General features: G+C 42.0%; 1 protein-coding gene across 12 annotated transcripts in view; it reads left to right on the top strand.

Moving 5' to 3' along the window:
• The first annotated feature begins 6,128 nt into the window (after positions 1–6,128).
• LOC129821338 (formin-like protein 2) overlaps positions 6,129–14,447 on the top strand; it is a 79,149-nt gene continuing 70,830 nt past the window's right edge. For 8 of the 12 annotated variants that reach the window (XM_055878921.1, XM_055878918.1, XM_055878917.1 and 5 more), the window contains exon 1: positions 6,130–6,723. In XM_055878921.1, coding sequence (XP_055734896.1) covers positions 6,610–6,723 — 114 coding nt within the window. In that variant the 5' untranslated portion in view covers positions 6,130–6,609. Of the gene's footprint in view, positions 6,724–14,447 lie in introns of all 12 variants that reach the window. The other 4 variants (XM_055878914.1, XM_055878913.1, XM_055878912.1 and 1 more) reach the window with 1 other exon arrangement.

Here is a 14,447-nt window from a genome sequence, read left to right as displayed (position 1 = left end):
AACCAAGCCTAATATAGTGTATAAGAGGTCATACGAGAAGTTTTTTTTGTGATTCTTATGTGGATGTAAACAATATTTGTTGGTCTGTGGTGTGTAATGAGGAGCAACCAGACCCTGCACTTGACACACTTGAGGCACAGTGATGCTGGAAATGTTGGTAAATACCCATTAAATTGCTGGGAGATTATACATGGAGTGTACGACTTTCTTTATTTTAATAGTTTAAAGATTAGCAAACTTGGCATGACATGCCAGCAACAAACGCTGACACTACACATCCAAGTATAACTGACCCAATTATGAATGAATTTTGAATTCCGTAAAGTGAGTGTGGAAGAAGTGAAAAAATTATTGTTGCCTATCAACAGTGACAAGCCACGGGGTCTGACAACTTGGATGGAAAATTACTGAGGTTAATAGAGGACGGCAGCAGCTAATGGGGGTCCATAATACTGTAAATACAAATACAAATACGCTGCTGCTACTTAGTTTTTTACTCTTAATATTATTATTATTAATCCCAACGCCTAGTCACTTGTAGAAAATAGTAAAAATAAAGAAAAACCCTTGAATGAGTAGGTATGTCCAAACTTTTGACTGATACTGTATATATTCAACGTTTTTACCAAAGACTGCAGCTCAGGCTTGTACAAGAAATCTACAGACTTTCACCTTTACTCATATACACCCTTACAGGTAAACTCCTTCGCTCTCTAGTACCTCTCTCCCCTACTTCTACATGACGTAGCATGAAGACTGTAGTAAATCCTTTACTTATTATTCATAATCATATTAGGAACCTATTAAGATACTCGTGTACAACTGTGAGAAGTTCAGCAACATTCAGTCCAGTTTATTGCCAGCAGATAATAAAGTCTGATTGATTCTTGAGGCTTGGCTCTGTGTATTCTTGTTCCAAAGATCAGTGACCATGTGACAAACGCATCAACTCAACCGAGGATCAACTTTGATCACAGATCACATTATACAATTTATTGTCACCTGCTGGCAATAAGTACTGTGTGTGTGTTATTTTGATGCCAGCAACCACTCCAGCCTAGCCCTGTCAGATGAACCCTGTCAGCTCTGGGATTCAGACAGGAACACCTCTCAACCTTGAGGCTACCAGCACAGCCTTGTGCTTTTCTTGCATACATTTCCTCTGAGGATGAGAACTGGGTGCACATGCAAAAAGTAATAGCCTTTTTTTTAACTTTTCAAAACATTGATTTATCTATATAAAATTTACCAGAGTAATCATGTTCAAGTAATAGCCACTGTATGTATGTCATGACATGCACAACTCATAACTTCTTGAATGTAGAGATGCATTTGAAGTTTCAACGTGAAACCTTGATTTATTGATATTGTGGGGTAAATACAGCGTGGTTCTCGCTCTGCTAATAGTAGACTTCCTCTAAGTCCCAACAAAAGTATCATCTTTAGAGTTCTCCGTCTCTGACTCCTCCAGGTCACCCCCCCCCCCCCCTCCCCCCCCAGTCCCACTGTTGTTCATTTGATGAAGATTGAATGCCAAGACTATCCTTACAAATACAGAAAACCGATCACGTAACAAAAAACAGATGACCCTTGTGTTGTCAAGTATCTGAATTGTCATTAGGTAAATAGTAACAAATTATCTTGGAATAGATGCAGTTCTTATTACATTCCAATTACTCTATGCTGGGAGTGGTTACGTCCCAAATGGCACCCTGTTCCCAATGAAGCCCATGGGAAAAGTAGTGCACAATAGAGAGAGTAGGGTGCTATTTGGGACGCACATTTGTATGTCGCCTGTAGCAGTTCCATTGCAGAGAGTAGCTGAACCATTACAAACGTAACTCAGCAGAAATACTATTAGGGAGCCCTAGCTCTGAAAATAGCTTCCTCAGGCTTATCTGGATGACTCACAACAGATGAGATTCAGTACCACCACGTCAGACTGGCATACACACTGGCAGGTCTACGAAACAACGTTGAGTGCTAGTTATGTTTTAAATGTTCCTTCTCGCTGTGTGAATCACATTTAAATATATAATATTTCCTCCAAAGTAGTGTGAATGCTGTGTGTTGCATCTTCATTTTATTTCCCCTGTAATACACTTTATATGCACTAGAGGGCCTCTTCATTCTATGATGCATCTGACATTACGTTCTCAGTTTAGGATTTACAACACTCAGACAAGATATGTGTAAAGCCTTCCTTCAGCTGGAAACTTTAACGAACCCAATATTCTGTCCACAATGCTTAATTGGCCTGAAAATTATCACTTCCAACCTCCTATACCACTGTTTACTCTGAACTAAAATGGGCCTTTCGAAATGTCAAATTGTATTTATGTTTATAGCACAGGAGGTTGGTGGCACCTTAACTGGGGAGAACGGGCTCGTGGTATTGACTGGAGCGGAATAGGTGGAATGGTATCAAATACATCAAACACATGGTTTCCATGGTTTCCAGGTGTTTGATGCCATTCCATTTGCTCCGTTCCGGCCTTTATTATAAGCCGTTCTCCCGACAGCAGCCTCCTGTGGTTTATAGAATGACCCGAGTGGAGTCCCTATGTGGGTGATGTGTAAAATCTTGCCCACTGATCAACAGACAACTTTGGGGTTAGGGAGGGTTGCAAACTCTGGCTCTGTCGTGGCTCTACCACAATGTTCTCTTTGTGCCACGTCTTCTCCCTCTCTCATGAGCACTCTGACGTTTAAGAACACTACTTCCTTTAGCTTTGTAGACAAATTTAGCAACATCTGTGAAATGGTGTCCCTGGGAGATTCCTGGCACAGAGATTTGATTGTGCTCTCTTTATTTTGGGCATCTGTTTGGCATTTTACATTTCCTCGCGGTGCACTTTGGGCCCTCTTAGGATTGCCTTAGTGGGGATTTCTCTAGGCCTCGCAGCACTGAGCAGCTGTGGGGTGTCTCCCCCCTGAAGCATCGTATTCTCCCATTCTTCTATGTGGATTAGGCCAAAAGAGCCTTCTCTGGAGGTGTCTATTAGGTCATTATTCATTGTGACACAAAACATATACTATAGTGTTTAGCCTAGCAGTTGTCATAGAAAAACATGTTTTTGACTATTTAGCCTCTCTTCTCTTCAGTTCCAGAGGACTACTAATCAAAAGGCTAGCCAGACTATTTACATTGCCCCCCACCCCCCCCCTTCTACGCTGCTGCTACTCTCTGTTATTATCTGTGCATAGTCACTTTAAAATCTCTACCTACATGTACATATTATCTCAATTACCTCGACACCGGTGCCCCTGCACATTGACTCTGTACCGGTACCCCTTGTATATAGGCACGCTATTGTTATTTACTGCTGCTCTTTAATTGTTTGTTATTCTTATCTCTTTTTTTATTAAAATGTATTTTCTTAAAACTGCATTGTTGGTTAAGGGGTAAGTATTGCACTGTAAGGTCTACACCAGTTGTATTCGGAGCATGTGACAAATACAATTTGATTTGATTTGACTACTGACACCCTGTCTCCCTGCCTTTCTCAGCCAGCTGAGGCCCTGTCATGTCTTCAACCACCCCCGTCCTCCACCAGGAAATCAATGTCTCTCATTCCCATCTCCATCCATCCACACACACACACACACACACACACACACACACACACACACACACACACACACACACACACACACACACACACACACACACACACACACACACACACACACACACACACACACCATCTACTGTGCGCTGCCTCATCATCAGCTGCAGCATCGTGTCTGTGTCTATCCCACTCACTCCACAGCCTTGGCTGCTCTCCACGGCAGACGTCTGAGAGAGACCCTGCTATTGTTGACTGGTGTTGGTATGTTCATTGTTGTGTCTTTTACAGGCATAGCTCTGCTGAGCACTGCTGTTCTGTATGTTCATTGGTTCATTTGTGGCGTTTTGTGTACAGAATAATAGGCGAGTTGTTGAGCCCCTAAGGCCTAAAAAGAAAGGCCAATTATTATAGCTATGTGATGAAGGTTATAATATTATGTAAAATAAAGGGCATGATTGTAATGACAATGTTATTGAGATAGGCTTACTGGTTTTGAAACAGGTATTAGAATTGTTGTTGTATGCCTGCAATTAGTTGCAAAGGGAAAAAATCTGTAACTTCAAATATTGTACATTTACACATTTAACACTGCATGACCAAAAGTATGCTCGTCGAACATCTCATTCTAAAATCGTGGGCATGGAGTTGGTCCCCCTTTTGCTGCTATAACAGCCTGCACTCTTCTGGGAAGGCTTTCCACTAGATGTTGGAACATTTCTGGGGGGACTTTCTTCCATTCAGCCACAAAGAGCATTAGTGAGGTCGGGCACTGATGTTGAGCGATTAGGCCTGGCTCGCAGTCGGTGTTCCAATTCATCCCAAAGGTTTTTGATGGGGTTAAGGTCAAGGGTCTGTGCAGGCCAGTCAAGTTCTTCCACACCGATCTTGACAAACAATTTCTGTATGGACCTTGTTTTGTGTACGGGGGCATTGTCATGCTGAAAAAGGAAAGGACCTTCCCCAAACTGTTGCACAAAATTGGAAGAACAGAATCGTCTAGAATGTCATTGTATGTTGTAGCGTTAAGATTCCCCTTCAATGGAACAAAGGGGCCCGAACCATGAAAAACAGCCCCAGACCATTATTCCTCCTCCATCAAACTGTACAGTTGGCACTATGCATTGTGGCAGGTAGTGTTCTCCTGGCATCCGCCAAAACCAGATTTGTCCATCCTACTGTCAGATGGTGAAGCGTGATTAATCACTCCAGAGAATGCGTTTCCACTGCTCCAGATTCCAATGGCAGTGAGCTTTACTCCACTCCAGTTGACGCTTGGCATGGTGATCTTAGGCTTGTGTGCAGTTCTTGTGCTGACGATGTTAACAGAGGCAGTATGGAACTCGGTAGTGAGTGTTGCAACCGAGGACAGATGATTTTATGTGCTATGTGCTTTAGCACTCGCCGGTCCCGTTCTGTGAGCTTGTGTGGCCTACCACTTCGCGGCTGGGATGTTGTTGCTCCTAGACGTTTCTACTTCACAATAATAGCACTTACAGTTGACCAGGGTAGCTCTAGCAGGGCAGAAATTTGATGAACTGACTTGTTGGAATGGTGGCATCCTATGACAGTGGCATGTTGAAAGTCACTGAGCTCTTCAGTAAGGCCATTCTACTGCCAATGTTTTCCTATGGAGATTGCATGGCTGTGTGCTCGATTGTATGCACCTGTCAGCAACGGGTGTGGCTGTGAAATAGCCGAATCCACTCATTTTAAGGGTTGTCTACATACGTTTGTATATATAGTGTGCTTTTTCACAAAAGTATTTTCATGCTTTGCCCATGTTGTAGCCTAAAATGTCACTTTCATTAACTGACTCAGTGACAGTGAATTTGGTTGACTTAATCAAGCCAGTAGAAATCCTGCTTAATCACTTATCTCGATAATAAAGGTTGAATGGCGAGAAACCAAACAGAGAAGGAGAATGTCAGAACGGGTAAGTCGCCAACAATACGATTTGGAGCATTTAATGGTATGAGGTCAGCCTCTCTCTGCATTGTGTCCCTGATGCGATGTGTGTAGCCAGCTGACCGCTAATATGACATGACTGACGCTCTGTTGTATCAGGCTGTGTTGTTCAATAATGCCACTGTGCATCTGGAGAACCTCTGCTCTCCATGGAAACTCTCCCCGAGCTGATGTCATCCTCTCAAAAGCAATGGGACTCCGCCCTGTTAGCAACACATTATCTTATATCTTCTAATAAGGAGTAGAAGTAGGCCTAATAGATTGTTTAGCCTTTTTTCTCTCAACCTCCAGTATAGTGAATATTCTATCCCATGCCTATCTATTATGGCTGTATATGAAGATTTCCCAATTATCCTAATTATTCGGGGCTATGAGGCTTAAATACTGGACTTGGATTAGTGTAATTGTAATTAGTGTTTTAGATGAGGTAAATTGGTTGTTATACACATGTTATACACAGGTTATACACCATGAACGGGTCTGCATCTACCAGCATGCAACTCTACACAACATCTCCTTAACTACGCTTTTGGCAAAGCCAAATAGAAGGCTTGTCTCTGAAAGGGCTCATTGTGTAGAGATGTGATTGTGTGTGTGTGCTGTGTATCGGTGACGTATGAGTAGACTAGACTCTTTACTGTATTCGTTGGTCAGCACTGCAGAGATTAGCTTGCTACACAGACAGGGATTCCTAAACCTGAATCATGCACATCGTCATTACAACTAAATGGGAGTGGAGCAGAAATTGTGCAAGATATGGATAGATTTCTTTGGTCCTATAAATATTGCGCGTTTGTTGCTTCGATTCAAGTTTCCACCAAGTCCCCCATTCCATTATAATGCTTCACGAGGACTCGGCTCTTTGGAACCATCGTGATGTGCTGATTTCCTCACGTGTGTTTTCTGTTAAAGTGGTGAGGCTGGGATAAAACAGGTATATTTGCGAACAAGAGGCATTTGCGCGGGTACATTTGTTTCGTTTTTTTTTTAACTTGTTGTGATTTCTGAAGTCGAGGAGGAAGGTGTAACGTTAGATAGTTGTAGTTGTGATCCAGCCAAACCAAGCTGAAACATGGGGAACGCAGGGAGTATGGACCAACAAACTGATTTCAGGGGACATAGCATGCCTCTGAAGCTGCCTATGCCGGAGCCAGGTGAATTGGAGGAGAGATTCGCAATCGTTTTGGTATGTTCACAAATTCAAAGTACTTTCTTATCGAACCCTTATAAGTTTCCCATTTGTCTTTCGCCATTCCTACTTTGCGCTGGCACGACAGCTGTGTTGGTCTGACCGTTACCTAGCTACTCAGCTCAGTCATCCTCTCAACTCAAATCAAGCTTGTTCCATCTTTTGTGTTTAGCTACAGTAGCTAGCCAAATTGGAATATCATGATGAGATAGACGTTGCAGCAATTTATCTCATATATTTTTCTTTTTACATTTTTCTTTGGTTACTTGACATGCTTTTTCATTGATCGCATCAACTAATCAATGAATTGTTGGGAGAGGGTAGAAAACCAAATTGACAATCTGTCACGCAAATTATTCAGAAAATCACACAATCTAAGAATCTATCTAGTAGTCTGTTAAGTCAATTACCTTTGTTTTAGTGGGGGGCGGTGAAGTTATACATGAAGGAAACTGAACTCTACTCAGCAAGTTTACTCCCTTGTTGATTCGATATGTAAACCTCAGCCATTTAAGTAGGACAGCTGTTTGTTTTCCCCATCGGCCCTATCTTGCAAATTCGAAAATGCCTTTCTGAGTGGGACATTCAGTGTTCAGTGAGAATGTTTGTTTATCAGCCTGAATATGCCAAGGCTAGGGTGAATTGTACCTACGCGGCTTCTGTAAATGTGATGTGTTAGCCAACTGTGTATACTAAAGAACCATTTGAACAGTTAGCTGTCTTGACAAAATTAGTAACCTAGCTAGTTGATTTAGGCTAATTCTGCTCAATTAATCTAATCTTCCATTGTCTGTACTTTAAGCTAATACATACATTGCTTACTATACTACACATTTGCAATGTTTCAGCATCCTAAGACATGGCATTACATTCTAAGCATAACACGACATAGCCTGTTCAGAGATTCTGGGGGGTAGATCAGTGAAGGGCTCAGGGGTGTAAACTCTGGTTTTGTGAGGTCAGATGTGGGTCAGACATTGTTGTAGTCAGACCTAATACTCCACTAAAAGGTGGCTAGGTGGCTCTGTTGTGGGACCTGGCCGCATGCAACACAATAAGCCCAACACAGACCTACTAAGAAGGTTATGCAGTGCCATGTGACTTCAGAGCTCCTGCACCGTACCTGTCAGAAGGAACGGTTTGATTTAAGAGGGAAAAACTGTAACTAAACCTGTTTTACTCTGTGTTTCTGCGTTTTCCAATGTATTATGCCTTGGGCTATGGTCTGTTACTCTGTTTGCTGACGGTGCTGGCCCAAGCCATTTAGACTGTTATTAGGCTACCTAATGGAGCAATTGTTTTTTACGTGGGAGTCACTAATACATGTCACAGTGTTCTGTTGGGGTGTAATTGCTGCATGTTTCGGCGGAGGGGGGGGGGGGGGGGGGGGGGGGGGGGAGCAGACCTCTGGCCAGAGGGGTGGCCTTACAAAAAAAGATAACAGTTCTGAAACTGCAGTAAAAGTGCAGTAACTGCAGTCGACTGTGTTATGTTGGACTCAGTAATTGCAGCCTACTGCAGTTCTACTGCATTCTAACTACAGTTATACTACAGTGTACTGCTGTTATACTGCACTCTGACGGCAATCTTTTTTCGTAAGGTTGTACGTCTCAAATGGCACCCTATTCCCTATATAATGCACTACTTTTGACCAGAACTCTATGGGCCCTGGTCAAAAGTAGTGCACTATGGAATAGAGTGCCATTTGAGACACAGCCAGGGTTGACGTCACACTGCCTAGGCCTACCAGGGGATTGAAGGCTTCTTCCTAATCCCGTCTGCTTTTAGGATAACCTGGCTGCTTTTCATGATCTGTGAACAACACCAAGGAATGCCAGACTTGAACGCCTGCCTGGCCTCCTTTTCAACTAACAAGCCTAAAAAAGTAGGCTAGAGGAACCAAATGTAACCACTTTACGACACTATAGGAAGGATACTGTATCATTGAGTTCACTGAAACAGTTAGTTGTCGGTTAGCTGTAAATGTCATTGATGGACTAATGAGTCATACTCTAAACGTATCCTATTAGTTAATGCTACTTGCTGAATCCCTTAAACACAGGCTAAAATAACACAGTGGACACAGTGGGTCTGGTTGCACCAGGAGTGATCAGTCGCTCACTGAAGAGGGATGGATGTGAGAATGAAGGAGTACCAGCTAGAATGGAGCCTTGGGCGAGTTTAGCGTTTTAATCACCAGCACAGCGTTATTTACTGCTATTTAAGCCCCGCTGATTGTCAGTAATGCCCGCTGGCCGGCGGCGCCATGAATTGCCCGAGTGAGCGTGTGACTCAGATGAGTGTGTCACTACAGCCTGCAAGGCTAATGATTGAAAAACTGTATTGGGCCCCTCAATGATTGATCCAATACCACCATGCATCGTTCACTGATGGATAAGCATGTGTTAAACTGCAACAAGCAGAGGAGCAGTCAGTAGGAGGATGACGGTTTCACGGATTGGATGCTATCACTTACCATTTTTTTTCTTCACCAATGCGCAAAATCATTCCAATCAGTGTAAGTAGGGCTTATGTAAAACAGGCTACTTCTTTGATAAAACAGATGTTTTCTACAGCTGCACCATCGAGAGCATCCTGACTGGTTGCATCACTGCCTGGTACGGCAATTGCTCGGCCTCCGACCACAAGGCGCTATAGAGGGTAGTGCGTACGGCCCAGTACATCACTGGGGCTAAGCTGCCTGCCATCTAGGACCTCTACACCAGGCGGTGTCAGAGGAAGGCTCTAAAAATTGTCAAAGACTCCAGCCACCCCAGTCATTAACTGTTCTCTCTACTACCGCATAGCAAGCGGTACCGGAGTGCCAAGTCTAGGACAAAAAGGCTTCTCAACAGTCTTTACCCCCGAGCCATAAGACTCTTGAACAGGTAATCAAATGGCTACCCGGACTATTTGCATTGTGTGCCCCCCCAGCCCATATTTTTTGCTGCTGCTACTCTCTGTTTATCATATATGCACAGTCACTTTAACTATACATTCAAGTACATATGTACATACTACCTCAATTGGCCCGACCAACCAGTGCTCCCGCACATTGGCTAACCGGGCTATCTGCATTGTGTCCCGCCACCCATCACCCGCCAACCTCTCTTTACGCTACTGCTACTCTCTGTTCATCATATATGCATAGTCACTTTAACCATATCTACATGTACATACTACCTCAATCAGCCTGACTAACCGGTGTCTGTATATAGCCTCGCTACTGTTTTTTACTGTTGTTTTTATTTCTTTACTTACCTATTGTTCACGTAATACCTCTTTTGCACTATTGGCTAGAGCCTGTAAGTAAGCATTTCACTGTAAGGTCTATCTATACCTGTTGTATTCGGCGCACGTGACAAATAAACTTTGATTTGATTTAAAAAAAAAATATCAGAAAATATCCCTTTAAAAACAGCAATGCTATATTGCGGTGGCTTATATATGTACATTTACTTTTGAGTAATTTAGCAGACGTTCTTGTCCAGAGCAACTGGGGTTAAGTGGCTTGCTCAAGGGCACATCGACAGATTTTTCACCTAGTCGGCTCAGGGATTCAAACCAGCGACCTTTTGGTTACTGGCTCAATTCTCTTAACCGTTAGGCTACCTGCCGTCCTATACAAGGTATTTTAAATAGCCACGGTAACAGAATGATGCTAGACTCAGATTTTACACTTTAAAATAAATTTCAAACAAAAACCAATGATTGCAAAGTTCAATAAACCATTGTTTGTTAAACGTCGTCCTTGTGCGGAGTCGTATTGTTTGTTTAACTTTGCAATCATTGATTTTTGTTTGACATAAGCTACATTTTAAAGTAAAAAATCATCATCATCATTCTTTTGCTTTAGAATTGCCCCTTATGCTTAGTTCACATACATAAGAAGAGACACGACACAACGGTTTTAAGGGTTTTAGGACAAAGTTTGTATGATCTGAACGGCCTAGTTTTAGAACGTCTCATGTTGTCGGCTGGAGTTTCCAAGATTCAACATGTCACATCTTTAGTCTCAAGCGAGACAAATTTATTTAGCCAATCAGAGAACAGTGCACTAGTGCTCTGTGTTCAGCCAAGTAGGTAGCTAGCCAAACAGAGCGCTAGCTAGTAATTTTGCTGCACATAGCTAACCTAGCTTCCTGACATTTATCTGACAAGTCACAAAGTGTACCCTGTTTCTGGTGCATGTATTCCATGACACTCAAGTTTGCTAAAGCACCTTGCTACAACAAGTGGCAACTTTGTTTCAAAGTTTCATGTAGTTGTTTTTTTAAAGACACCGTTACCATGGAAACGGTCTCAAGAGCACATCTCACCTTCTTGATCAGAATGCCCCGTGTGCCCCGTCTTTAGTCAACCAGTTGTACAACACAACATTCTTAAACTAGCTAATTTTATCTTGTCTCGTTTCATGTCCACTGTTGTATCTGAAATGGGCTTTACAGTTAACTTTCCAAATGTATTCTAATTTTATTAGAACATGTTTAGCTCCCTCTTAATCTGAACATTAGCCATCTAGAGGGTAGCTGGGTAGCTGCAATGGCCTGGCTAACTCCTACATTAAGAAACCAGGTGGAATATACAAGGTTGGGAGGGATTTGACTCCATGAAAGCATTGACCTCTCCATGCTCAGCTGACAACAGTTTTTTTAGGCTATGTGTTGCACTCATTACAGCTTTATTCTGTTTAGGGTCACAATTGACTGTGTAGTAACACTGTAAGTACCCTACTAACATGTTGTTACATTGGCTAATAAATAGCCCAATTTGAGTGGATTTGTGGAATAATGGAATATACACTCAGTCTACAGTTTATTAGGTACACCCATCTAGTACCCGGTCGGACCCCCCTTTGCCTCCAGAACATCCTGAATTATTCGGGGCAAGTTGTGGCATTCAAACGTTGCTCAATTGGTATCAAGGAACCAGACGTGTGCCGGGATAACATTCCCCCGGCAGGATGTGGTCATGGAGCCATGCTGCTTACGCCAAATCCTGACTCTGCCATCAGCCCACAGGACTGCCACTGACTGGATGTTATTTGTTTGTCGTACCATTCTTGGTAAACCATAGACATTGTTGTGCGTGAAAATCCCAGGAGGCTGGCCATTTCTGGCACCGACGATCATACCATGCTCAGGTAGGGCGGCAGGTAGCCTAGTGGTTAGAGCGTTGGGCTAGTAACCGAAAGGTTGCAAGATCGAATCCCCGAGCTGACAAGGTAAAAATCTGTCGTTCTGCCCCTGAACAAGGCAGTTAGGCTGTCATTGAAAATAAGAATGTGTTCTGATTTGCCTAGTTAAATAAAGGTAAGAAGTTGCTCAAAATCAAACAGTAACTGAATGCTTCGAATGCCTGTCTGCTTTATATAGCAGGCCACGGTCACGTGGAGCGAACCATTTTCATGAACGGGTGGTGTACCTAATAAACTGTCCACTGAGTGTATTTGTGCATGTACTGTAATCATAAGAATAGAGTCGACATTGAGAACAGATTTAGTGCACTACAGGTAGGCTTTTCCTGGAAAATTCAAGGCTTGCTGCTGGCTGATTCCACTAAGCCTAACTGTTTCCCCTTACAAAGCAATTTGCCTTCCATTGATACAGCTGCTGTAGGGGACTTGAAGCGACGGCTGAGATTTAAACTAGACATAATTGAAATGCAAGGCCTCTGTCAAGATAAGGCAAAGTATTTCACATGCGACCTTGACCAGGGAGAGAAACAAGTATAAAAGTATAATGTAAACGTCCATTATAAGCTTAGGCTACAGACTTGTAATCTTCAATGTAGATTTGATTAAATAGTAGGAATTTAATTTCCAATAACATGTTTTTGCACGAAGGGCTGTTTTTACTTGTAAGCCTAATCCTTTCTCTCTGATACTTTCTGTCTGTAAAAAATGTATGTTTAGTGTGAATAGGCCATATGGCCGATTAGTGATGGGGAGAATAAATAAATACAGTATCGGGATATTCTTTTTTATGATAGCCTATATCGCAATATTATTTTTGGACTATATCGCAATATAATTTTTTCGCTAATCAGCTGTACCTTTGCCAAAACTCTAGTGTTTTTCCTTTTATAGTTTGATCTACATCTTCTTTTTAAATGGTGAGCCAATATGTTTCCATCACTTTTATTTCCATGACCGATTAAAACTCATTTTCGGATGCTCTCTCGTCTCTCTGCAGCAAACATGAACAGTATGTTTGGAACATCAGATCGCAATAAAACTGCAGTACCGAAATGCAATTCATATAGAACCGTGATCGGCCTACTAAAAGAATCACAATGTACAGTGCTGTGAAAAAGTATTTGCCCCCTTTCTAATTTTCTCTACTTTTGCACATATTTGATATTGAATGTTATCAGATCTTCAACCAAAACCTAATATTAGATAAAGGAAACCCGAGTGAACAAATAACACAACAATTATGTATTTATTTCATTATCAAAGTAATGCAACCCCCATTGCCTCTGACTGAAAAAGTAACTGCTCCTTACGCTCAATAATTCGTTGTGCCTCCTTTAGCTGCAATGACTCCTGTAGTTGTTGATCAGTCTCTCATGTTGCTGTGAAGGAATTTTGGCCCACTCTTCCATGCGTAACTGCTTTAACTCAGCAACATTTGTGGGGTTTCAAGCATGAACTGCTCATTTCAAGTCCTGCCACAACATCTTAATTGGGATTAGGGACTTTGACTAGGCCATTCCAAAACTTCCAAAACATGTTTTTTTGTTTGTTGCCATTTTCATGTAGACTTGATTGTGTGTTTTGGATCATTCTCTTGCTGTGTGACCCAGCTGCGTTTCAGCTCCAGCTCACAGACGGATGATCTGACATTCTACTGTAGAATTATCTGATACAGAGCAGAATTCATGGTTCCTTCTATTAAGGCAAGTCATCCAGGTCCTGCGGCAGCAAAGCATCCCCAAATATCACACTACCACCACAATATGTACAGTAGTAACCTTATGGTAATGAGTGGATTAAGAAGTAAATAACAATGGAACAATCTGTACATTTAAAAAACTTTTTTTGCGTTGTGTACTTTTTGCTTGTTCTGCCATTTTTTAAATATAACTAGCTAAACACTTTTTTAAAAAGTGGGCCGCATGAGCAAAGCTGAATGGATACCGTTTACAGTGGTTGAATACTATGCATTAAATGTACAATAATAGTGAGTAGACGTTTGCCTAGAGATTCATTAGCCGATTGCGGTTTTCAGAGTAAAAAAAGAAACTTGGAATCCACTTTCAATGACAAGCTCCTCAAGTAGCCTGAAGTACCTTCCTTGCAGCTGCTACAGTTGACTGGAAGTGTATCTGCTGATAAGTCTTTGTTTTAGCACCTTTCCTATTCGCTCTGAGTCAATTGTGGCTCTAGCTCTGGTCTGGGGTGTCATTCGGGTGTGCTCTCGCAGTCGTTTGACCGAACGATTCCCTGGACCAGAGCTATTGTGGCTCAAGAGCCCCACCATCCACTTAACAGCATTGTATTTGAATGGCACTTGAGGTCTACATGAGCAGGCAATGTACAGTACCAGTCAAAAGTTTGGACACACCTCCTCATTTCAGGGTTTTTCTTAATTTGGACTATTTCCTACATTGTGGAATAATAGTGAAGACATCAAAACTATGAAATAACACATACTGTATGGAATCATGTAGTAACCAAAAAAGTGTTAAAACAAATCAAAATATATTTTATATTTGAG

Source organism: Salvelinus fontinalis, chromosome 23 (genome assembly GCF_029448725.1).
Source record: "Salvelinus fontinalis isolate EN_2023a chromosome 23, ASM2944872v1, whole genome shotgun sequence".
Taxonomy (NCBI): domain Eukaryota; kingdom Metazoa; phylum Chordata; class Actinopteri; order Salmoniformes; family Salmonidae; genus Salvelinus; species Salvelinus fontinalis.
Note: the sequence above shows the minus strand (reverse complement) of the source record. Positions and strands in the feature narration are given on the sequence as shown.